The following is a 26932-nucleotide window of genomic DNA, read 5'->3' as shown; positions in this document are numbered from 1 at the left end:
TGTCAACTTAATGTTGTCTAACATCCTTAAGGTGTCACAATGACCCTTTTTTGGAGAATACTTACTGAAAAACATTCTGAAAACCACCTTAGTTTTTCTCCTCGAGGATTTTCTATCATTTTTTCCACTTCTTGCTTAATATCTCTGGAAACTTTACCACACAGCAAAGGCGGAGCTCCAGATTCTACAGCACGATCTAAAACCCAAAAGCATTTAGAAATTATATATGCATACAGAAGTTTTTTTTTTTTTGAAGTATAGTAACACATAAAAACTCAAAACTACATATGCCATTTACTTACCTATATTACCAATAACCTCATCCCAACATCTGTCTGCCAGTATATTTATCGGTAGAGGATTTATAAGTGGTGTCAATGACCAAAGTCTCACAGTAGAGTCACGAGAGCAAGATGCCATAGTAAATGGTCGACTGGGATGACATGTTAACCCTAGCAGAGATGGAATTTAAAAGTGTGGTCAAATATTTATAATTCATTTTAATACAGAAATAAAATATATTTTAAATATTACCATATACATCTGCACCATGATCATAAACAGTGTCCAAGCAAGTTCCATCTCTTGTGTCCCAGACTTGAATTGAATAATCCCAACTGCCAGATACCAGAAGGTATGGAATTTCAGGATTCCACATCAGTCCTCGTACTGGAGCTCTATGTCCACTAAGAATATTTATACAAGCATCCTGTGTATAATCCCATATTCGAACAGTACTGAAACAGGATACAAAATACCTGTGTTCATTAAATCACCTATGGAGTCTACTTTAGCAATATTATAAGCTTCAGAATATTTATTTGTAATATGTTTACAAAAGTAACTATAAAAGAGGCTGGAGCCAATGCCCAGCATTCTGAATCTGACCTACATAGGGATTTGAATGACTGTATTACTGTATTATTAAAGAGCCAGTGGCAGTAAGAGTACAGATCTCAAAAGTCACTCTAATAGCCCAGTGGCTTGGGATCTTCTATAAATTCAGAAATACACACCCATCATCAGAGCCACTGCAGAGGATTCCTTCTCTCAGAGGAGACCACCGTACATGAAACACCTTTGCAGTATGTCCAGTAAAAACTTTCAGTGGCTGATCAGAGCTAGTTGCCAAGTAATAAACACGCACATTTTTATCCTCACAACCGGTAGCTATCATATCTCTACAAAATAAAGAGTAAACAATTAGTCACTGGAATCATCATAAGTACTTATGGTTTTGGAGTTTAAAAATAAATGATTCATACTTTGCAACTTATTTGAAAAATAATTTTGCTTGTATTTGTCTTCATATTATCTTTATCAATAACCACATGAAATAGGTGAAATCAAGAGAAAAAAAGGATGAAGAATAGTGTTTGTACTGGAGCCTAATCAAGCATTTCTGAATATTCAAAATTCAACTCAGCAGTACTGTTACTAGTCTGAATTACTACTGTTTTATGATTTAATGAAATAGAGAAAAAAAGAAAATGTGAAATATCTACAGACTATGAGTTTATATTTATCTCGATACCCAGGTTTCAACGTTTTATTTCTACATATAAACTATAGGAGAGTGAAACAAGTATTCAAAGAGGGTAAGGCCTAAAACAGAACCTTTTTTTTGTCTCTTTTCAGATTTCATAGACACTATTAGAACAAACTACATGTTAGTAAACTCACAAGCTGGCAAAATTCAGGGGAGAGGTGAAGAACAGCCTGACTATGGCATTATTTTAGGAATCATTCATGCAAATTCCAACATTTATTAGAATCTTGGCTACTCACAAAGAACTTTTTACAAAGTCATTTTAAAGTCTCATAGTAACATATTCAGTTTTTCAGATATTGTTTTCTTTTGTCATTAGGGAAAAATACTGCCATACATTGTTTTTCAATGCTTATTATCAGTTGATAAGATTATCTGATGTACAAACATTTAAAATTTTAGAGTTCCTTCACATTATGCTTTGATTCATCTTCAGGCAGTTGTGTTCAAATTGAATATGTTAAGTAATAGAATAATTTAAGAACCCTAATATATATTTATATGGCTCTTATTCAACTATATTTATTATTTATAGAGTCAAAGAATCATTATCAACTATTCCTCAAAGTGCAGACACATATTGGGCTCCTTCTAATGAGGCTTTAAAGAATGGCCACTTCTCTTTCTCTAGATGCAAATTTCATCATAGCTACTTAAGACTATTTATCACTATCAAAGTAGCTTAAAGTATTCTCAGAACTGGACAACTGGCAAGAATTAGACACGTATTAGAAGTGCATTAAATTTGTTATATTAACATTTTTGTGAGAAGGATTTAATAGTCTAACAGCACGATTCTACTATATAATGCAATATCATAGAAGCTTTCCATGAATGTAGAGCTGCTGGGAAACCATTACAACAGCATATAACATTAATTAGGGTTATTTTTCACTCACTTGTTGTTTTGACTCCAGTCACAACCAAACACTGCAGCTGGATGTTTGTACTTGTGAAGAATCTTGCCATCGATGGTTCGAATAATACTGAAACCAATTACAATAGAATATTATGGGCAGGCTATCCAAAAGTCAAGCTTTATTTTATACAAATAAGCTAGACAGCAACAAAAATATACAGAAAGAAGCCTTTATTCCTAACACTTAGCTATAGTACTATGTATTTACCAGCAAAACATTTAATTGGACTCATCTATAAATCATTCCTCCAGAGGAGCTGTAAAATGTTTACACTGCAGTACCTTCCTCCCTAAAGAATTCTTACAGCCCAAAAATCTAAGTCATGATGATAGAATAGGAACAGATTTCTAAACAAAATTTGTTTTATTTTTGTCTTGAGTATAAAATTCCTCCTCTAATTGAAAGAAAAACACTTGAAAGAGCTGAAAGGAAAAAGATTTTTTAAAGGTACTGAAACACACTACACACAAAATTCTTCCTTGTTATTTGATAATTTTTTCAAACAAACTATTATCCTTCTATATTAAGAAAATTGGAAATACTATTTTGTTCTATAATAGTAATTCCCAACAGGAAACTGTCATGGTTTTGTGGTTTTTGTTGTGTTGCTGATATTTCACATCATGACATCATGTGGTGTGTTGGGATCTGAAATGCTGAAGGTGGATGGCTGCAACAAACACCCACTGCTGAGCTCAAACCTGAAGGGAAGAGGCACAGTCCTGTGACCACAGACAGGTTTTTTTTTTTTTTATCTTTCTAGTGCTGTTTTTGAAAGCTAATGCTCGAGCTAGTGGTTAGGAGCCAGCACTCTCACTGCCACAGCCCGGGTTTGATTCCCGGTCATGTACACCCAGAATCCAGCTGGAGCATTAACTCTTCAACACCTAACATACCACATGATGTTATGATGTGGAATATCAACAACACAACAAAAACCTCAAAACCATGACAGAAGCCAAACACACCAAAACACAAAATACTGAAGACAATTAAAGAGAAATAGATTTTGAACATTGTCTGCTCTGTCTACAGATAAAAAAAAGCAAAAAAGAATATTTTCTGCTAAATAAAATTTATGAACAGCTTTCAATATCAGTATGCCATAAAGACTATTCCTTTTGGAAACAGTTCCTTTATTATTATTTTATAAATCATGAAAAATATATCCTAGCAAATACAGAAGATTATTATATTCCAAATTTTGTCCAGTGAGCATGGTTTTAAAATTAATCACTGATGGTGCTGTCAAAGTCTACTGGCTTGAGATGTGCATTTGCTGTTTTTTTTTTTTTTTTTCTTCCAGTAACACTCACCAAAATCCATCATCGCTGCAGGTTGCTATTCTTTTGGAATCTTTATGACTCCAGGCAATGCAGAAGATTCCATTCTTTCCATGCTTCAAAAAATGCAAAATACCTATCAATAAGAAATAACTCACCCCTTTTTCTCTTATCTATTGACTCTTCTGTGTTTTTTTCTTCTCCTATAGGCTTCAGCCCTTTTATCCCAGTAAAGTATAATGGACAAAACCAAATGAGGTCCCAGGAGTGTAAAGTTGTAATGAGGGACACAGACAGTAGTAAAACTGCCATAGTCTCCCGAATACGAGACAAAACTGGATTAAGAGGAACAATAAGCAACTCATGAATCTGAAGCTTTAATAAATGGTAGCTACTTGATCAAATAATGAAATTAGTGAGAATGAGTAACTGTGAAAACTTAAGTGAGATGTGCATCAGGACCAATGGTCAAAACTAGATTTTTATTAGTAGCAATGTGCCAACCTTCTGATGCATTAGAACTCATGGATGGGTGTTTTCTTGCTTTATTTTATTAAAGAGATTCTTCTCTATATCTGTATTAAAGAGCAGCCTCTTCCCCTGATACAGTTGTAGCCACATGTAACTATGAGTAACACGAAGTCTAAAGGTAAGTATTGAGAATACATAGAGAATACTACAAAACCATGCATGCTGCCTGCATGCATGCTCCTACCGTCAATAATAATTATGCTACCATCCTAGTACATGCAGAAGTCTGCACAGATTACTGGTGCTGTAAGGCAAGATTCTAAATAAACCACGTGTTTTAGCATGCTGCAAAAGACAGCTTTTTTGGTCTAGACTTCAGAGAATGAAGTTCTTTCCTAGGTCTTAGTGAAATTATGTCCCCTATTTTCAAACATATTTTATGTTTTGATCCTCAGTTTTGGAGTCTACATCCATATATATATTTACACTTGTAAGAAATAAACAATTTTGCTTTTGTTGTGCATCAATACAGAACCACTTTTAAGATATTGGAAACTAGCTGGTTCTTCACTATTCTCAGGTTGCAAACCTCAGAGGAAGTAAAAAAAAATACTCCATCTGTCTCACAGATAAACTAGCACTCATACTTTTCTTCCTATAGATTGTTATAGGTCATTGTTCACATGTTGTCTTTTTTTTTTTTTAATGCTACATTTATTTTGTACCAGAGGGAACAGCTAGTTTACATACGATAGACAAAAAAGAAAATCTCATCTTACCTCACTGAATCGGGTTATTATTTTGCCTCTAGGGACATCCCAGATGAAGCCACCATTTCTGGATGTTGCACCTGCTATGCAGTTCAGATCTCCTTTAGAGAAAGACATTTTTAAGCTATCACAGCAAATGCAATATGAACAGAAGTCAACAGTGGTACAAAAACAGCAGTTTTTCACAGTTTAAGGCCAGCATTCGATATTAAGTGTTAAATAACAGTTTCATCCATTTTCCTACATTCCTATTTTGTACAAAGAGTGAACTAAAACTATATAGTTGAAAGAAGTATTCTCAATGCCTGCTAAAGTTTTCCAGTTAAAGTTACAAGAAAATAATGTTAATTTTGCACATGACTCAAACTGAGAAACACATACAACTTCAGTGCTTCAAGCTTGAAGTCAATCACTTGCTGTTAAAGTTCCCCGTATACCAATACAAACCAGGCAGAATGCTACAGTTTTTTGCTTTTCCTAAATCTTGCACCAGGCAACACCTGAGCTAACAAGAACATACTTGAGTCTGTAATTATACTCTACAAAGTGAGAAATAATAACATAGGACTCTAGTGTGAGAATGCAAAAATCAAGATTCTTCTCATTGCAGTGACTGTCTGCACCCAACGTAGCTACAATTTTCTTTAACAACCATATGGCACAGATGTGTGTACCATTATTTTATATTGTGATTAGTCCAAAAAAGGCAACATGTACAAGGGGACTGTAGATAAAAGGTACACATACAGAACGGAAGGAGATTCTGGTGGGACAAAGATGTAAAAAGAGAGTTCTTTTGAGTCCAAATCCAAATGACAACAAATATCAGTGTACATTTTATGAATGAAGCTGAACAATTGCACAGAGTTTGAGAGAAACTTGCTGGGAGTAAGGGATGTGAAAGAAGAAAAGTTCAGTCTGGGATGAACAACAATGAAGTATAAGGAACTGAAGTTAAGAGTACACAGTCTAGAGGACATGCTTTCAATTTGCATAAATTTAATAGTTTACTTTTTTAAAAATTCAGAATTGAAGTCTTGAGACACCAATTCTCCTCCTCCTCACAAACAAGTTATTTTCTTAATGTAAGATATTAATACAGTTTGAATTTCAAAACAATCCAAAAGATGAAACATCATTTTTCATATTGTCATAATTTCCACAGAGCAATACAAATAATCTATGAAGAAGACACTCATAGAATTGCAAGAGACAATCACAGGAAAGTCAATCAGTTGAATTTAGACTTGAGGAAATAAAAGGAGTAAAATCATATCTGCAATGCAAAGAACTCAGCCGCAAGAACCCTACTTAACAAGTACTGACAATAGTAATTTTACCATAAATGTGTTCTCAAGTTTAGCTAAATGGGCTGCAGAACAGTTCCAACCAGAAAATTTCCCACCAACTTTGGTGCCTTTTCTAAGTGTATGTACATTGTAATGAAGATAGGCTGTATTCTGAGAAACATAGAGCTCTGTGATTACAGTACCAAACAAATAAGGATGAGCCAGAACCAAACACACATATTCCACCTTTTGCATAAAATAGAGTGTGGATTTGAATTCCTATGCAAAGAAAGCTTTTTCATCGTCTCTGTCATGTAATGCCAGAAAAACTTGAGAGTTTCCTTCCTCGAGACTTAATATGAAATACAGATATTCCTCACAAGCATAAGTCTCAACAGATGCTAAAACACTGGACTGTATAAGAATTAAGGGATTAGTTCAGTTACGTTTACTAACTTCTAAGACAACCTTCTGTCTAAAATGAATACTTTTATAACAAAGTGCTGCTAGTCAACACTGACTCAAGAACACATGCACCTGAGGCAAAATATTCTTACCTGGAGCCCAAGAAATGGAATAAATAACCCCCTCATTACCAGGAGATGTGTAAACTGCTGTTAAAGTATTTATGTCCCAAACTTTTATCGTGCCATCAAATGATGCTGTAGCAAGAAGATCAGGGTTATCAGGTTTGAATTCACAGTCAAAGATGGTCTCAACATGCCCCTTAAAGGGAAAAAAAATTAAATCAATTTTTATTACATTTAAAGTTTCTTTCCTCCAGAAGTCCAGCTGTAGGTAAACTCTAAAATCTGCTCTATTAAAAGCTATTTAGATAAATTATGAGTTCAAAAAGCCCTGAACATTATGACTATTCAGTCAAAAATCAAAAGGTATTAAAACAGCTTGGACTATAACACTTCATCCTTTTAAGAACATTTTTAAACAGAAAAATGCTGCCATAAAACAACAGGATGATATAATACCAGGGATACCTTAGCATCGCCCATTGGAGTTCAGATGACAATATAATAAAAAATATAAAAATCTAAACAAAAGCAAGAAAAAGAAAACAGTAAAACACCTTTTAGGTTAAAAAGTATCTGACTGAAATAAAGCCCTGTTGATTATATTCTGAAACATCTTCTAATATTCCTGTAAGTTTTTTCTGTGTGCTAAAACCACTTTCTGCTATATTGCAATTTATACTTCAACCATTCAGAACTTTCCCATCCTAATTGATCAAAACAGTCTTGTGGAATTAAATTTAACAAGAACTTGAATTACAAGCAATATGCAAGAATTTTTTTTTTTTTAATTTCAGTTGATTTACAGAAAAAGATCAATTAAAAATGAAAACAGAACATAAACCTCTACTCAAACGCATACTGGAGTATACCTGTGAACTATTTTAAGCTTCTCAAGGAAAATGGAGTAGAGAAAGAAGAAAAGCCCTTTTGAATAACCAACAGGCAGGCTCACTTAATATGTGATAAACCCAATTATGAACTCCTGTCTCAAAACAAGCTAATACAAGGGATGCTCCGAAAGTAATGCCTCCTATTTTATTACCAAGGCCTACAGTGTTAGAGGTGGATGTTGGTAGTATGGCAGCAGAGGTTGAACCATCCCAACAATATTCTGTGACATTTTATTGCTGCATGAGAGACTTCAACAAAAGGACACTGACAAAATGACACCTGACATAGGAGTGTTTACAAAGTAAAGGTGAGACACTGCATTCCTCCATGTATAAAAAAAAGTTATACCTGCTAAAATTCACTGACACTTGCAGAACATTTACAGAGACATAGAAGCACAGCGAGGCAGTGGGTGGTGTGTTTCAGCTGTGGTGACAGCAACATGAAAGACATGCCAAGTTCCAGACAGCCACACACAGCTGCCTCACCACAAAACGAAGAGCACCTCAATCAGCTTATCCACTCAAATCAGTGGATTACAACAAGTGTGGAACTGAATACCAGCTTCAGTGTGTTGGAAACAGTGGTGGCAACATTGGAATAACACCAGGTGGGTCCCATGAATGCTCACAGTGGAAATGAAAGAATACTACATGCAAGTTTGTCAGGACCTACTGAACCAATACAGGTCTGAAGGTTAAAGCTTTCTGGATCACATAATAGCCAAAAATGAGATGCAGTGTCCCCACTTTGAACAGGAAGAACTGAAACTTGAAAACGGAAGTCCACATCCACAGAGTGGTGACAAATTTCCCCCTCAAAGAAAAAGTTCCAAAAGCAGCTCTCAGTAGGTAAAGTGATGTGCACTGTATTTTGGGATAGAATAGGCATGATTGTTCTGGATTTTCTAAAAACTGGAGAAACCATCAACAAGGACCACTACATAGCATTTCTAACTAAGCAGAAGACTCAAACTTTCAGAAACAGGCCAGAAAAGATGACAACTTTTGTCTTGCAACATGGTAATGCCAAGCTTCATGCAAGTTTGAAGACTGTGGAACAGTAGATCACATCTGCTGGTGTGCATTTTTATAAGCATAGCACACGGGCTCTTGTTTACTGCCCACAAAAACACATAAGGTAATAGTGGTGTCAATGTTGAAAAAGAATAATTTGTAGCTGAGAACTTGCTCTATCAAATAGCTTTACTGCTTGTTGCATCTCATGCAGTTTTTGTGGAAATAAATAGGAGGCATTACTTTTAGAGTTACCTATAGAATTTAGTCTTTGTCATTTTGAAGTGAGAGAATGTCACCACTTGGAGTGGCACATTTCTCCTCCCTCATTAAATCACAGCTTTCATTCCAGATTATGAAAAACAATCCAGGTAGCATTTCTTAGAAGACCATGAAGAATCAATAAAATTTCAGTTAAAAGAAAAAAAAAAAAAACCTCATCACCATCAACCAGAAAACTCTTAAATCTTTATTTCTGAATGACAACAGACTTATTGTTGGAAGAAAAAGCTGAATAAGCCAAACTAATTCCAAAACAGGAAAAAAGAAAAGACCTACCAAATCTCTGAGGAAATCCCACTTCTTGGCTCCCATGTCATAAAGCCCAACACCACCATCCATGAAACAACAGACAACATGGCCAGGAGGAAGAGAAAATGCTTGTTTTTGTGTTAAAGTTGGAGGAGGAACAGCCTCACTTGTTGAAGATGTATGAGGATATTTAATAGGAGACGAAAATGAAAATGCTTAATAGAAGAAAAATAGAGACAAATGATAATTTTTAAGATACTATATAATAACAGTTTATATGATAAGAACAGTTACATTGAGAAAAATGCTTTGTATTCCAGACAGTTTGTTTATATACACACAAACACACACACACAAAAAGGGGAGTACAAAACCTGGCCTACTAAAAAAGGATGTTATAAAGGACTTGATTCCTTACACATTCATTCACTGGCACCAGAGGACACTGATTAAGAACCACAGAGCAAACACAAGTTTTCAGAGATAGAACTGACTATACCAAGATTGAAAAATATATTCATTTAACTTGCATGCATTGTAACGAATAACAATCAGAAGTACACTTACACTTTTTCTTTGGAGGAGAACTTAGCACATGCAAACTATGGAAACCAGAATTCTTCAACTTAATATTATCTACAGGTGTTGTATGTGATACATTCCAAATACGCAACACACCAGCTTGAGAATCTGAAGTTACAAATATAAAAACATGTTTTTAATTACTCTGTTTTACTACACATATACTATTCAAGGACTAAAAGATGCAAAAAAAAACAACCAAACAAACCAAAGACAACCCAAGGAATTAAAACTTAGAACCCTATAAGACCTTATAGGCAAGCACAGACACCTCCACAGTAATTTAACTATTAAGAACAGTAATTAACCATATTAGTTATTTAAAATTCAGCAAATATACTCTACAGAATTCCTGTTATAAAATGGTCTCAAAGTCTAACTTTCCTTGTTCACTGGTTCGCCAACCTTGACACTAATATCTAAGGTGTAAGAAAGAGGCAGGAAATGGTTTTAAAAATGATAAACTCCCCAAAAAAAGAGAAAGTGGAGGAGCAAGTGGTACGCACTAGCACAACATTTCTCATTCCCAAGTTAACTTCAATATCATTGAAGAAGTCTGCATAAGGAAAACATTACCTAGCAAAGATAGTTAGATGCCATTTTCATATAAATATGTAAAACTGTTCAATGTCATTTTCTGGTCTTTTCCACACAAAGGTTTGAGGGGCTTTATTCATACAGGGCATATATACTTCCATTTATAGAAGTGTTAAGAAACTGAGATCAAACTTTCGAAATCAATTTTGAAGACTAAACACTATTATTTATCAATTTTCCATAAACCAGGAAATAAAATGCTTACCTCCAGTTATGAACATTCCAGGTGCACTATGAACCCAGGCTAAACACTGAACAGATGCTGCTGCACTTGGAAAAGTAAACTTTGTGATACATGACAGAGATTCTGAATCTACTAGTTGAATGCCATTATGTAAATTGGCAACAAGAAGGTAGTCAGTTGACAAAGGGTCCCACTCCAGTGCTGTAACTGGATCTTCTTCATCTGTTCCTTTAAGAGACTCTGGTCTTAAGACATGTTTCTGATTTTTAGAACCTTCAAGAGCATGAGAATACAGATTATTTTAAAGTGATATCAAATATATCCTCTGAATAGTTTTTCAGATCTCACTTTTGTCTCTCCCTGAAATTGTTTGTAGACTGCTCTTCTATTTTTTTCCAAGGAATTTCAAGGATTCAAGGATTTCAAGGATTTCAAGGAAGCTGACTTTACAATATTTGATCTAAAGTAGTCCCTACAGATGACTATTTTCTAATACAGCAGAAAACAGAAATAGCTGTCAGCTTGATTAACCAATTCATAATGGAAAAAAATACAAATTGTCCCAATAACTCCCATGAGTAAAGAGGTATTCATCACAGCTGAAGATACAAGTTACTTTACTAAAAAGTCAGTACACAACACAAAATACAGAAAAAAAGCAATATGAACAAGAGAAAGTTTGTAGCAGTCAAAGCAACTGTTACAAAACAACTGCCACCTGAAATTTTTACTCTCCAAAACTGTATGTACAACTATCAAATACTCTTATAGATTTTGAAGACAAAACAGCTCATTAGGGCCACAACGATGATTAGGGGTCTGGAACATCTCCCTTATGAGGAAAGGTTGAGGGACTCTTCAGTTCAGAGAAGGGTGAGAAGGGATCTTATCACAGTTAATAAATAAAGGACAGGAGTCAAGTGGATAGGAGCAGACTCTTTTCGGTGGTATGCAGCAATTGATCAAGCGTCAACAAGTAAAACTGGAACACGGGAACTTCCATACAAACATATGAAAGTACTTCTTTACTGTCAGTGACACGGCACTGAACAGGTTGCCCAGAAAGGTTATAAACAACTTCCTGTGCAATCTACTCTAGGAAACATGCTTTATCAGCAGGTTTTTATTTGATGATCTCTATAGTTCCCTTCCAACCCCTACAATCCTGTGATTAAATATCTAATTAAACAGATTGCCTATTTCACTTAATAATCCATATTAAAAATGGTGGCTCTCAGTAACATCATGTCTACTTCCCATGTGTTGTTACATGGAGAGCTGGCTCTTGGGTTTATAACAGTCCTGAAGAATGAACAAAAAGAAATCTGTATTCTTGAAGTTGTGCCCTTGTACTAAGAAAAAAACCTACAGAAGTAGTTTTAAATCACTTTTTAGCCATTATTAAAATTTTCAGTTACTCAATTTTTAATCTGTTTTTCATTTGATAATGAGAAATATTGAATTCTGACAAACAGACTTAAGTGTACTTAATGACTGATGTAGAATATGCCTACCCAAATCAGTACAAAAAATGCAGAAAAATATCCTGTTTACTGGAGAACATCTTTAATATTAATAGAATTTTCACTAGAAAAATAATTATTTTATTTCACCTTGTATCTGGTGTTAACTTCATAAATCAATTACCAGAAATGGGGCAATGAATTTAAAACTGCAGTACAACTCACAGCTGCATAAATTGACTCCTTCATTCCACTTATGTTTGTAAATAGGAAAACTACAAAGGTGCAGTTGTCTCTTCTAAAGCATCAGGAACATCTTCAAAAATATCATTAAATGACTGACTTCAATTAATCAGGACTTCAAGATTCCCACCAAAAGCCCTCTTGAATGAACAATGCCAGTCATGTTCAAGCACCTGAGTTTATAGGAAGCACAACCAACTGATTAGGGAGTACTGACACTTAGGAGGTATTCAGTTTTATCTCTGCTATAAAAAAAAGTATAGGAACAAAGCTAATGGAAAACCTAACTGTTTAGTTCTACTTTCCAGTAAAAGAAGGCATCAGTACTGTGAATCATAGGATTGACTCAAAGGTGATTTAAGTAGGCTGTACTTACTCTCTGAATAAATGAAACTCAATCCCACTGTCAATGTAATTGATGAATATACTGAAGAGGATCAGTGCCACCACTGACCCCTGGGGGAAATCACTTGTCACTGATCTCCATCAGTGCCAGTGCTCCCTCTGTATGACAAAAACCTCTTTTGCAATTATTTTTATTTGCTTCTCTATTTTCATATTGAAATATAGAAAAAAAAACTCAGTCTCAGTCCAATACACATTTAGATGTAATATTACAAGACTCATTTCTCTATGCCAGTCCTGACTCAGTAAAGAACAGCTGAAGCAAGTGACATTTAGTACAGTGAACTGAAAGAGAATGTTTTTTATTCCCAGCAGTTGTTGGAGTATAACACTGTGTGAAAAAAATCAATACATCGTTTAAAGAACAATTTTCTTCAAAGTTGAAAAATCAGTTTTCAGTGGAGGAAAAAGTAGCAGCTAGGAAAAAAAAATCAAATTGACTATTGCATACAGATACCTGTCTTCAGAGAAAAATATTGACCTACATTTTATCTTAGAAAGACAGGTCCTTATTCAACAAGGCACTTTTACTGGCAGATCACTGGACTATGTATAAATAGGCATAGTTGTGTAGGGTGAATTACAGACAAAGAGAAATTCTTCCCCAAACAGTCTGAGAAAAGAGAATTTTCAAGATTGGGCTTATAGAAAGCCTGACAAAAAGACTCTAGAACAATACAGAAGTAAGAGACTACTGAAAAATTCAAGCTGATCTACGCAGAATAAGAAAATAAACACAGCTCAGTAGAATTTTGTGGCTGTTATCATTCTGTAAACTTTGTTATCCTTGTCAAAAATTTCACTGTTACCACCAAAGTAAGAAGCAACAAAGAAAATGCTCTGTGCTTTTCATCTAAGTAATTTTTGTGATATACAAGGAGTAGACATACTATAAATTTTGAATAGGTGTAATCTAACAAAAAAGGTGCAGAACTACATACATATACAAAGATTGTCAACAATAGAAAGACACGTATATGTTTTACCATATAAGTTTTTACCTGGCTGAAAAATAGACAGACTTCCATCAGTATGCCCAAAGACTACTTTTCCTTTCTTTTTTGGATGCCATCTAAATAGACAGATATCCGACAAGAAACTGTGTGCTCCCTTATGTGCAGTTACCACACTGAAAGGTCCTGAGATAGTCCAAATGTACAAGGGACCTCTGTGAGACACAAATGCAACTGTGTCAGCTTCATTCCAGCACCAGCTAAGTGACACAGGAATTCCTGAAACATACAGAATAAGGATTTGAAATTCAGTGCATTACTGCCAGGTCCAGTATCACCAATTGTCTTGAATGCCTGTAGGAACAGTTATTCTTACACACAAAAATGATTAGACTGAAATTTAGAGAACTATATCAATATTTTACAGTGTGAAAGTAAACTATATATATCCAGAAAATAGGAATGTCTCAAATTAGCATTAAGATAACTTGACAGGCTGCAATTCATGATAGCTGTAATTGATTCCATTGGTGCCAAGGACAATCAGACACAAAATACAAGCTTGATCCTGTAAAACATTCCTTTCATTTATTCACATCTCCATTTACTAGTACGTTTTATAAGCTATTTGCAATAGTTAATAGTAATATTAGTAAATACTAGCTTACAATTTCTATTTTTGCAGATCACAATGAAATTTAGAGATAATCATAACAGACATTTGTGAGAAAACTGGAAAGTTCGGAAATTAAAGCAGATCCTTGATAGTTTATCTCTGGACATCTGACAGTTTTAATTCAGCTGTGTAACATCTATCTTCAGGGTTGCTAAGGCTGAATCCTTAACCTGCAGACTTCAACACTAATTATCCTTGTAATTTAATAAACGGGATGAACAAGAAGACAAACTACTTGAGCTGAAAATTCGTAACTGTCCCAATTCAGACATCTGAATGCTACTTTTGCTATCTTTGATACTGCCGCATAATCAGGAGGCTTAAATAGATAATCCTAGAAATAAAGTTATTTTTAAAAATAAGTTCATAATCAGAAAAAAATGTTTGAAAAAACTGCTTTAACACAAATACATATGAAGTAACAAGTGACACTGAAAACCAAGAATCAATTTTCACATTACTGCATAGCTGGAGCCAACATTCTGTTTGGATTAAATTGAATAATTGTGCAATTCCTTATTTATTCCCTTTTGCAGCATAAGCAAGACATACAAGATATTCAGAGCTATCCTAGATACTTTCTTCTGTAGAGTAGCAAATGCCAAAATATCCTAGAAGAACCTGAGATATGGACCGTTCACAGGCTGCGTCTATTTTCCATTTAAGAACAGAAGTATACCTGCTGTTTTTGACTGAATGAACCAAAGTGAAAGGTATAGACATTTAACACCCTAGATTCTCTACTGCAGTCTCCTATCCAGTAGTTTTAAGTCCTGAGATATTACCCAGTTGGGCAAACATTAGAATATTTCAGTAAAAACTATTTTTCAAGTTCATAGATATTTTCTGCTTGGATCTGCTGGATGCTACATTGCTTGCTTTCATTTTCATAAGGTTACAATGAAAATGCATGATCCAAGGTTTAAATCTTAATTATTTATCCTTTTTTATAATGATAAAAATGTTTCTGCTCAACAAGAAATCAATGGCAACATAAACTCCTGAATTGGTCAAGTACTTGATTCTTTCCTTTATACTTGTTCACTAATTACTGGATAGTTTGGAGCAATTTACTGGAATAGACTACCATCATCTTCTAAAATTAACTACAACTATAGATACCATGTTGTGTAACTGTTACACCCCTGGCACGCTAATCACTACAAGTTTACTATATATCAATATCTGATAGCTGAACATGATCAAAGCTGTACAGAACAAACAGATCCCCATGTCTGAAATACCTTTTGTATCATCCAGCTTGGCCACAACTTTCTGTTCAGTCACATTCCAAACAATTACTAAACTATCTGCACTGGCACTCGCAAACATGTCAGGATTGTGTGGACACCAAGATATGGCTGTGATTGTCTTCTTATGTTCAGACATAATAGCTTGGAGCTTGAATTCATTGTATTGGTAATCCAGCTAAACAAAAAAAGTAAAAATTCATTTTAGAAATAAATACTTTGAAAATTCACCTTAAATACTGTTGAGTGGTGGAACAGTTCATGGTTATAGAAAGAACTGTGATGGATTTAAATAGTTCTAACTACCTGATATCTCAGTAAATTATGTTTTTAACTTACACTGAAAAGTTGTCAAGTATTCAATCAATTCAAACAGTATTAATGTATGTTATTTTAAATTATACACAATTATATTTATTTAATAACTGCACTCAGACAATTTTCACATAAGGATAAGTTACATCCTTCATAGGTGATCTACAATTGACAAAAAAAGAGTATGAAATTGTTCTCATTTCTTATTTTTCTTAGATGAATTAAAAAATCCCTAAACTCAACTCAGTTTTATTCAAATCCCATTAAGAGTATAGCTTGTGCAGTTAAAATAAGTTTAACCTTTATTTCCTGCAATATTCCTCACTCTGAACATCCCACATAACAGCATTTACATTTATTTGTTGGTGTACAGCAACTGCTCTGCAGTTCAGAAACAATGAATGTAATAGTTCATTCCAAACAAAAGAAAGGTGGGTTAATGAGTTCACAACTCTGTAAATCCATGACCAAAGTTCCCCAGAATGGGTTAAAGCTGCCTTAAAAGATTACTTCTACATTTCAAGTGAAATCTTGTAATTGCTTTATTTCCCTCCCAAAACCTGTTCTATTACTGCACTTCATTCATTTCAGGTATTTTCTGGATTGAGAGCCTGATATTTTATGCAAATATTTCTGGACACACACAACTTTAAATACAATGTTTATGTCAACTTTTTGCATGTATTTTAACTAGATGAAAATAATCTTCCATTCAGGATACCTTTTCAGAATTAAGTACTACATAGTTACCTTCTCAGCAGTAATCGTACATCAAAAAAAAAAGTATACTGAAAGGGCTTGAAGTGATATAGGCAGTAACGTAAAAAACGAACAAAAGCTAGTCTTAAAAACAACCTTACCTGGTAAATATAAATAGCAAGGGTAGCACAGTAAGCAAATCTGTCCCCGCTAGCAGCGCAAACATCTTTGTTCCATGGCTGACATCCAGCAGCTAAAAGACCCACTTGTCTAACCTGTGACATTTTTGCCTTTAAGACAGAAAATTATTAAAATGCAACATGAAAAAGCAACATTAAAGAACAGAACACTACCTTTTTGTTTCTATAAATTTATTCATTTAAAAATACAGCTAGCTTTTGTTTTAAACAATCTTGTATTTATGAGGTATAAGTAAACGTAACACAAGTAAAGCCAGAAGAATGTTCACAGGCTTCATCAGCATTACAAAAGAAGGAGACTTTCATATCACTCAAAATAGTCTCTCAGAGCTGTGGGATGTGGGAAGGTAGGAAACCACCAAATTGTTCTCGATTTGCACTAGCTGAAGCTGTTCTTCACTGTCTTCTTTAGTCAGATTTTAACATTTTCTAATTCAGAATGTAATGTCTTCTGTGTCCTCTTCTTTTCATTCTCCACCAAGGCATCTGGACAAAACCACATGCAGTACTTACATGTTAAGTACGTCAAACAACATGCCAACAAACAGAGGAAAATGATCTGGGGGTGTTGACAGCCAGCTGAACACGAGCCAGCAGTGTGCTCAGCAGTGTGCTCAGGTGGCCAAGAAGGCCAACTACACCCTGGCTTATATCAGAAATAGCACTGCCAGCAGGAGCAGGGAAGTAATCACCCCCTGTACACAGCATTGGTGAGGCTGCACCTTGAACACTTGAACTGAACACCTACAGTGTACAGTTTTGGGTGCCTCATTACAAGAAAGACACATGGGCCTTCTCCAGGGTGTCCAGAAAAGGGCAATGCAGCAGTGAGGTGTCTGGAGCACAAGTCTTACAGGGAGTGGGTGAGGGAACTGGAATTACTTAGTCTTAGTGAGAAAGGAGGCTCAAGAGAAGCCGTATTGCTCTCTACAACTTCCTGAATGGAGGTTGGCCTCTTATCCCACATAACTACAGATAGGACAAGAGGTAATAGCCTTAAGTTGTTCCAGGGGAGGATCAGGTTGGATATTAGGAAAAAAATCTTCTCAGAAAGCACGGTGATTCATTGGAACAAGCTGCCCAGACAGGCATTCAAGAAATGTGTACTTGTGGCCCTGAAGGACATGGTTTAGTGGGCATGGGTGATGCACTCAAGATTAGACTAGATGACCTTAGAGGTCTTTTCCAACCTGCATGATTCTATACCACTAACTTAGTACAACTATGAATTACTTATCACCACCATCCTTTCAGGAGAAGTTTAAGTTTTCTTAACTACCATGTAACAAAATTTGAAGTGAGTTGTGGAAAAGAAAAAGCAAGTTTACTAGTGTTACTGTATCACTGTCTGACAACCTATGACTCCAGTATCTTACACAAGATTTTCCCTTAGATCACCTCTGCTAACAGCATTAAAAGTCCATATAAAATCACTCAAACTGCACATTTTTTCTACTGTATATGAGGGAAATAGTCATTTGCAGGAAATGTAAAAACTGTAACAGAAGAGGCCCTTGAAAGAATGGCATAATAAGAAAAATACTAGAGGAAAAAAAATATATGAGAAACAATGTTACAAAGGGAATCCCAAACTACTTGCTCTGTTCAGAATGAAAGGATAACTGTCTCTAACATAAAAACACAAGGAACACTGTACAGGGCCAGATCAACTATATATAATAATTAATCAAATACTGAGCTATTGTATCAAAAGGCTGCCTAGACAGAGCATGAGCCTGGTCATTTATCTATTACCATTTACATACCAAGAACGCAAACATCTGCAAAGGTATTATTTGCTAAAATTTACTCCTCCCTGTAAATTATTTTAATGTATAGTTATTCTGAATTTTACATTATAATCCATTTTATTCTCACTTGTAAGAGTACAGATTGTTAACAAAGCGCAGCACTAACTTTAAACAAAAACTTTTTCATCATTACATTCAGTGTATTAAGTACCACTAAGATGAAATATAACGAAGTGATATAAACACTTCCAACAAAAGACACAACATATTAGGAAAGATTTCCTATCAATAGACATTCTTCATCAAGACTTAATTATCTTGCTTAGAAAATAAATTTGGGCTTGTGGTTGTTTTTCTCATGGAAAACAAAACCTAGCCAGTTATTTAAAAGCTTCACTTGCACCCATCTATGGATAGCTGGGCTACAGTTATCAATAGGGAAGGTACGAGGTACTAGATGAACTGCTTTCTGTCATAATTTCAACCACAATTACCTTTACAGATGAAAGCAAACAGGGAGTAAATAGTCATTATGATGCAAAAATTCCAAAGTTTTCTTTTACTAGATATGAAAGAAACATGAAATAATTTGGGCACAAATGTTGTTATTATTTATTAAACACAACTACTTGTTCACAAGAATAAAATCAAAACACTTCAAATAGATCAAGATATATCACTAAGGAGATACTCACTTAAGGTATAACTATTTTACATATCAACAGAATTTTAGAGCTCTTCTTGTACATACAATCAATGAAGTGAATCAATATTAAGACTGTTAAAGGGACATTGTGGCAAAGGAGGCTAAAAGGTGTCCTAGGCTGTATCAGAAGTGCTGCCAACAGCTCAAAAGAGGTGATCCTTCCCCTCCACTCAGCACTGGTGAGGCCACGCATCTTGAGTACTGTATTCAGTCCCAAGCTCCCCAGTTCAAGAGAGGCCTGGACATAGTGCTATGAAAATGACTAAGTGACTGGAGCATCTCACATATGAACAATCATATACTTTTTTCTTAAGGTCTGATATGCAAACAAGAGCTAAATAGGATTACCATGCAAATGAAGAATGTTATTTTCTGATATTATTTCACAGTTCATGTCTAAGAAGCATTAGTAAACTTGATTCCTGGTACAGTTTTTTTCCTAGTTATATAAAAATATCAATCCACAGAAAAACAAACTACATTACATATGTTTTAAGATGTGTCATAGAAAGCACTTAAACACCTTGTAACTAATTCCATAATCCTTTACAGTTACACTTCTCAAAGCACATGTTCCTTACTATTTTTCTTTTTTTTTGCTTTTGTATTTGGAAGAAGAAATTGCAATTGTGACACTGACTGCTATGTCTCTCACAAGCATCATGAACCAAAGCAGTTTACTAGAGATTGATTTTCAGACACTAGATATTTCTGCTGAATGAGCTTATAATACAAGAGGGAAAAAAAAACAACATTCTCCTTAGCAATTTGGTAAAAACTACTAAATGCAACTTAAATGAATATATATATTACTTCTCACATGATGCTTTTTTGAACAATGGAAAATATGTATCCTTTGTTAAAAATACATTTTGTATAAAAATGATATACAAGTAGTTATATTGGACTTTCAAGTATACACTAAAAAACCTGTGCATGTAAAAAAAACCATACTGCCCTGGGAAATCTAATAAAGGATGCCCTCAGTTTCCAAGGAGATGAAGGAAAGAGGAAGAACAACAAAAACCTTTTTTTCTCCTCCCAATTGGCATGAGCAGCAGCAACATTTTAAGTTGCTAAATATAGGGGGAAAAAAAAAAACAACACTAAATTGAAATTCTGCTCATCATAGAATTAATGTTTAAAAATAACCTTCAGATGGAGTAAATACATAGACATGGCTATATATCAATATCTTAGTTACAAATGCTTAGCAATTCCTAGCTTAGCCTAAGAAACATATTTTGTAAACCATTTAAGAACTTCCAAGACCTTGCTGCTTCCAAAATGTAAAATCTTGTTCTGGTTGTAGAATAAAATAACTTCAACTTGACCATGAAGGAATTAAACATTGATGTTCAGGTAACAATGCAGTTAAAGAATTCAGGAGCAAAGACTGAGCACTGTGCTGCACAACACTCACACAATGGCAGTGTCAGTAGCCTAGCAACTGCAGGTCTTTAACAGGCACAGATTTAATTTCAGCATAACCTCTTTTTCTCTCCTTCAGCTACTCAGTTTATTTCACTGTTTTCCTGATTGTAGCATAATATTTATTTAATAATAGCCATTTAGCACCCTTTAATTATTACGTGCACTGGCATGTTTTAAGTATTCCCAAACACATAACCATCATGCACCAACCACTATCTACACCAATACCATTCGCAGCTGTATATTTACAATGTGGTATGCACACAGAGATATACAATATTTTATGCTAACCAATGTATTTCTGTATATATCAAAAGCCTTTTCTTCTCAACAGCTATATATACTAAAGTCTTAGGTGTCTCCTGCTTCTGTTGTTACTGTCTCCCAGTGAAGTTCATACATTTTCTTATGAGAAAAGTTTGCTGCCAAAGCTGTAGGTTTGATAATACAGGTATTGTCTTTCATCCATACTATTGCTCCTAGTTCAACAACAACAACAAAATAATTAAAGATGTACTTTAGTGATAGAAAAAAAAAGTCTCCTTCGGAACATTGGGCATATTTGTGGGAAAGAAAAACAACATTAGAGATGAAAATGTGATCCATGAGCCTTACAGCTTAACTTCTAATGCCCTATTTGATCAGATCAGTTTGAGGCATCAGAGAACAGAAAGAATTCTGGTTAAAAATGTGGAGATTTTGAAAACAATAACTTCATATGTCTGCAGACACAGCAGAAACCCGACTACTTCCTATGTGTGCTTGCCTTAATATTAACCAGCACTCCTCCAAAGGGGCTGGAAAATACCAAGGAAATTCTAGCCATGTTAAGCAATTAAGTTATGGCTATTAATCTGCCCAGACCCATCAAATAAAACAATTTGAAATATTGCATTACACATGCAACTTAAACGTCAGACAAATTAAATTTAAGACTAAATACAACAATGAAGTCTCCCCAGAACTTTAATGTTTCAGAAAGGACACTTAAGAAGCTAGTACATTCTCAATTTTATACTATGTTCATTAAGCAGGAAAATGTGAGTGTTTACCTGCATTCATCAGCATTTTACAGCTTAATATACCAAATATTATAGTGTAGTTGTGTTTGTTAATTTATTACTTGTGAAGGTTTTCAAATGTAAAGAAAGATCGTAGAAGAAATCATACACTATGAAAATGAAAAATTGATAAATATTATCAAAGATCACCTTCCATGGATTTCGGTAGACCCACAGGAAAAGTCAAAAACAAAGAATAGAGGCCAATATTATTTATCAGTTGTAAGTTCTTAAGATCAGAACTGATATCAGTTGAGCTATTACCTTCAAACAAAAATCCTTCCTCCTTTTCAGAGAGTACCATAAAATCCTATAGAACATTTAATTCTTGCTACAATCAAACTGCATTTGCTAATGTAGGCCTCTAAGTAGTCTTACTGAAGATGTACGTGCACTGCTTCAAAGTAAATGCTTCTCAGCAAAAGATGAGCTAAAACTGCCTACATAAATCTCAACAGAGACAAAGCAGAATAATTATGTAGTTTCATGCATGTACTGATGTTAAAAAAAAAAGTTAAGCATTTCATACTTCCCAGCAGGATTTAACCTAGCTAGTCTACTACTACTTGAAGTATCAGGTTGGTTGCTAGCTTACCACTAACCAGCATAGACAGTTTGTATGCTTCTCTATGTAAACAAAGTAAACAAGTTTCTTTCCACTTCTGTACACAATTCGTGTACACACATCGTGTGCTGCTCCTGTAGTATCAGGAGAATAACCAGAGGCAAATAGAGTGCCAGTTTCAGTGCACCACAGTTGAGACAGGCTTTGAATTTCAGCACCATTTCTCAGGAACAGCAGGAACTCCTGGCTAGACTCACCATCTACAAGTGCTGACTGCAAGTTTTCTAACTTACGATTAACTAACAAGTTTAAAATGAGTGCATTTGATTATCTGGACACTGACTCACAAAAGAATGCTTACAGAGGAAAAAAAAAGAACAATGTTCTACTAGTTTTCATAGCTATATTAATCCACCACAAAAAAGCCTCAGCTGAAGTACTAGCAGACCTGATTTAACTACAGCGCATCTGACTTCTTAAGGGAAGAAGTCGTAGAAATGTTCTGCATCTCAGGCTGAGATGCAGGTTAAGTCTGGATGTAAATCAGTCTGAAAGCATATTTTGCCTCATAACATTGGATTCTATGGTACAAGCAGTGACTTTAGAAGATAAAACAAGGGAATCAGAAACCCCATTTAAAGACAGAACCAACCATCCAAGCCTCCCCACAAATCTCATTTCCACTTCCTGGAAAACAGCATACCAGGCAGGGAGGAATGAAAAAAAGTTACGGTCCTTAATGGTGCCAGCTCAGCAAATACATGGAGATTCTTCCATTCACCTGCTCCCCTAGCCCCTCGTTTATAGGTTATTACATAATAATGTGTATAATTTGTTACAATTATCCTTCTGCAGGCTGGTATTTTTGTCCATCTCAGATGACATGATTCTAAGGAAATGCAGTAAACAAAAAAATAAACGTTGAAGATTTATAATCAAATGCTTCTCTTCATAGGTACATAATGATACTCAAAGTAACCTATAGTAACAGAATGCTAATTTCAAGGCAAAGCATTCAGAAATTAAAAATTACAATACAGAAGTTGCTGCATTTCATAAACAGTCAAGGTGGCTAAATTAAAAAACATTTAACATGATGACTATCTTTTAAAATGCAACTTTGATGAGACAATCTAAATATAAATACTACAGTTTGAAACAGACTAAGTCCCATACTTCTAACAATTTGTCACCAAAAACCTTCAAGGACATACAATAAACCTGAGCTAACATACATGACTGCTAACAAAACTAGAGGCATTGATTATTCATCTAGTACCAGAGCTTGATTTTTCTGGTACATTATAACACACTGTCACATGCATTTCTTCATATAACCTCAGTATTAAGCATTTAACATCTTCCATGAGAACTTTTTCTCATCTTGCAATCTAAAGTTTCCAAAAAATCACTAAAGATTGCTTTCATGCTGGATAACTGCTTGATAAAATGTTACCTCTAAATACATCTCACCTTTGAGTCCCTGATGAGCAGCTATTAAAAGATTATTCCACATCTGAGACATTCTAAGCCAAGAGTCAGATGTAGTATTAGAATAGAGCAAATAGAATTAGAATTGGCCATTTTTTTAAATATTCATGAGTATATAAATGACATTACCATGTGATACGTGATAACATGATTTTAAAACCTGCTGGCCTTTGTGTTTCAGTAGCATCACCTACATTCTGATTCAGTATCTGAGAACACACTATTAAAATAAATAGAAATTACACACAGCTATGTAAAACAACTCAATAACAGTGAAAGAAATTCGATATTCATTTCTCATCCTAAATCTATGAAAGTAAATGTAGATCAAGCTTGCCCAAGGCATGCAGTTACAAAAAAAAAAAAAAAAAATCAAGCTACCAAGCAGATGTTGCTATAGTAACCACACCTCCTCTTCAGAAAACATTAGTAAAAAAAAAGCATAGATATCCAAGGTAAAACTTGGAAATGACCTCAGGTGAATTTCCTATCTCCCAACGTTTTGTTGTTTTATTCAATTAACATCTCTAATTAGTGTACTCCATGCACAGTATATCAATCCCTTGTAATACAACAAAGAAATCAAGCATTCAAACATCTCAAAATATTAAAGAATTCTAGAAAACTATGCAAACTAAAACCATAAATAGCTGTCTAAAATTCTACTATCATTATGCCCCTATAAATATTAATTTTCAAATAAAATCAGTTTAGATATTATATATCATATAAAATACCATTTAAACTCACACCACCATGGAAACATTGATACTAGTTATGTAATAAGAAGAAGCTTAAGGAAGAGAAATAAAACTAAAGAGAGAAAATATTAATTTAAACAATTCTTACTCGTTGCTGTCCTTCATACCAATCATCTTCATGAAACCAGTGGGAAATGTAAGTCATCCAGGCCATAATTGAATGTGGAAATTAAAAAATACAGAATCTGAATACCTGCAAGTACAATGAGTTCTGTGCTAAAATTTACTGAAAACTACAAGCTAACTAAAGATCAGATCTGAACGCTGTCACATAGTCCCACAATAGTACAGCTTTAAATTCATAAATATATTGCTGCTAAAAGTATTTCAGACTACATAAATGCTACCCATAAATTGGACTCTGAGCTGAAATACAGAAACCAGCACCATTAGATTGTGTATTCCAGAATTTTAAATTAAAGTAGGTTAGTGCTTCAAGCTTGATTTTAGGGTGCTCTGAAAATGAGGTGCTCTTTGAATCATTCTTATTCATCTCCAATAACAATTTGTCTTTTTCCCTCCCAGATATTCGGTCTGTAAGAAGAGTAGTTCCAAGCACAAAAGCTAGTATTAAAATATAAATTACTTCCAGAATCATGTGGTGTGATGTGCTTTGGTTACGTAGGGAGTGCTTTCAGCCAGCAGAGGGAGGAGTGGCCACAACGATTGCAAATGCTGAATATCTTAACATTAAAACAAAGCAAACACTGCATCTTCACTGCAGTGTGCAGAGCCTGAAGGGCTCAACTACAGCCACCAGCAGTGGCTGGGAAATTTAGGAAGCCTAATTTTCAGAAATTCATCAGAACACATCTGCTTCTTTCCTCTCCCTCAGGATAGCTTCATTTACTGCAGAAGGAATAGTCAGATATATTTCATGTCAGACTTTACTACACAGTTTAACTCTTACAGGAAAAAAATAAACTGTATTATTTGCATTATTAAGAGGTCCTTGAGAACTGCACAATCCCAATTTCTTAAGAAATCCAGAACCCAGACAACTTACTTATTCCTTTCCAGCCTGAACTGTTTCTCCAAAGCCATTAACAGAATAACTGCAAAAGCTATAACTTTTCTTTTTCTAATAGAACAATTAACAGCCTGAAGTGCCAAATATTATCCTGGAGTTGGTGGTAAGCATTATCTGTTGTCTCAAAAAAGCTCAATTCTCTCCTAACACCAGTATGCAACCCAGTATTATTACAAGTTCTACTCCAGCACACAGTTTTCATTAAGGCAACCAGATAATTGTTCAGATACACAGCAGAGAAGAGAAGCAACAATACTTATACTTTCCAACCTCTTACTTGGGAACTATGACACCCAAGGGAAAAGCATCAAATCACAAAAAAAATCAAATTGAGATACACAGTACATTTAAAGGAAGTAACATTCCCTGCCTAACAAAAAGAAATCCTTGCTGTTCTATAGTTCCATCCTAGCTCTCCTGATCAACAGATACAAGAACAAAAAGGAACCTCCCACCATACTCTGCTGAAACTCTTCCAGTCTTAAAAGACTTTGCCTCAACCATAAGCAAGCTAAAGCATGTAATTCAGTGCAACATCAAGCTATGTCAGAAATACAGGCTTCATTCAGACAACTGAAGAAACTCTTAACAATACCGTTGGTCTATGCCTAAATGAAAAATAAGTCGCTGCTGTATCACTCCTGGAAACAAATTTTAGAATGCACTAAAATAAACTTACGCACATTATTACTGCTTTTCACAACCTAAAAACCACAGCTTAAATTATATTAATACTAGCACATTTTTGAGGTTTCCCTGCTTCTAGATAAGGGCACATTGCTCAAGAATCCATATAATACATAGCTATATATGTAGTTCAACAGTAACAGATATGCTGCTGTTCAAAGCCTACTCCAGTTATGTTTCATATGTTAGCATAACACACAGTCAACCAAAAATCCACTTGGTACATCATAATGCAATGAAAAGCACACCAGTGATAGCAGGGTAGCAAAGCCTCAGACTGCCGCAAGTGAGGATATGCCCAAACACAGCAGTCACGGACAAAGAAACAAAGGAAAGAAACTGCTAACCCATGGAAAGCCTCAGATATGCAGAGATCTCCAGCAAGATACCCTTGCCCCCCCCTGCCAACCCTTAGATGAGGTCTGGGAAGGGGTGGAGCCTGGATCTACTCCTTCTGATCACTCAGGTACATGGCATGCACCTGTAGTCCTCTGGGTTGGCCCTGCCTTTCCACCAGGTGCTCAATCACTGCTTCAAGCCATGACTGAGCATTTCCTCTACACACATACTGCAATTTTTCCTTCATTTTCTCTCTTAAGGACAAGAAAAGCTACAGCTTTGGACATTAA

At 35.0% G+C, this 26932-nt stretch overlaps 1 protein-coding gene across 5 annotated transcripts in view; it reads right to left on the bottom strand.

Moving 5' to 3' along the window:
- Positions 1 to 24787, bottom strand: part of WDR17 (WD repeat domain 17) — a 41548-nt gene extending 16761 nt beyond the window's left edge. For 2 of the 5 annotated variants that reach the window (XM_065736077.1, XM_065736078.1), the window contains exons 1-15: positions 24675 to 24787; positions 16779 to 16907; positions 15598 to 15781; positions 13726 to 13956; positions 10635 to 10886; positions 9818 to 9940; positions 9278 to 9465; positions 6840 to 7008; positions 5003 to 5094; positions 3786 to 3868; positions 2449 to 2535; positions 1017 to 1181; positions 535 to 737; positions 303 to 452; positions 66 to 196 (exon numbers count right to left, since the gene is read on the bottom strand). In XM_065736077.1, the coding sequence (XP_065592149.1) occupies positions 66 to 196; positions 303 to 452; positions 535 to 737; positions 1017 to 1181; positions 2449 to 2535; positions 3786 to 3868; positions 5003 to 5094; positions 6840 to 7008; positions 9278 to 9465; positions 9818 to 9940; positions 10635 to 10886; positions 13726 to 13956; positions 15598 to 15781; positions 16779 to 16907; positions 24675 to 24740 (2253 nt within the window). In that variant the 5' untranslated portion in view covers positions 24741 to 24787. Of the gene's footprint in view, positions 1 to 65; positions 197 to 302; positions 453 to 534; positions 738 to 1016; positions 1182 to 2448; positions 2536 to 3785; positions 3869 to 5002; positions 5095 to 6839; positions 7009 to 9277; positions 9466 to 9817; positions 9941 to 10634; positions 10887 to 13725; positions 13957 to 15597; positions 15782 to 16778; positions 16908 to 24674 lie in introns of those variants that run through there. The other 3 variants (XM_065736080.1, XM_065736081.1, XM_065736079.1) reach the window with 2 other exon arrangements.
- Positions 24788 to 26932: the final 2145 nt, after the last annotated feature.

Source organism: Cyrtonyx montezumae, unplaced genomic scaffold (assembly GCF_038088225.1).
Source record: "Cyrtonyx montezumae isolate F1298 unplaced genomic scaffold, pur_monq_1.0 scaffold_2, whole genome shotgun sequence".
Taxonomy (NCBI): Eukaryota; Metazoa; Chordata; class Aves; order Galliformes; family Odontophoridae; genus Cyrtonyx; species Cyrtonyx montezumae.
This window is presented reverse-complemented; position numbering and strand designations above follow the sequence as displayed.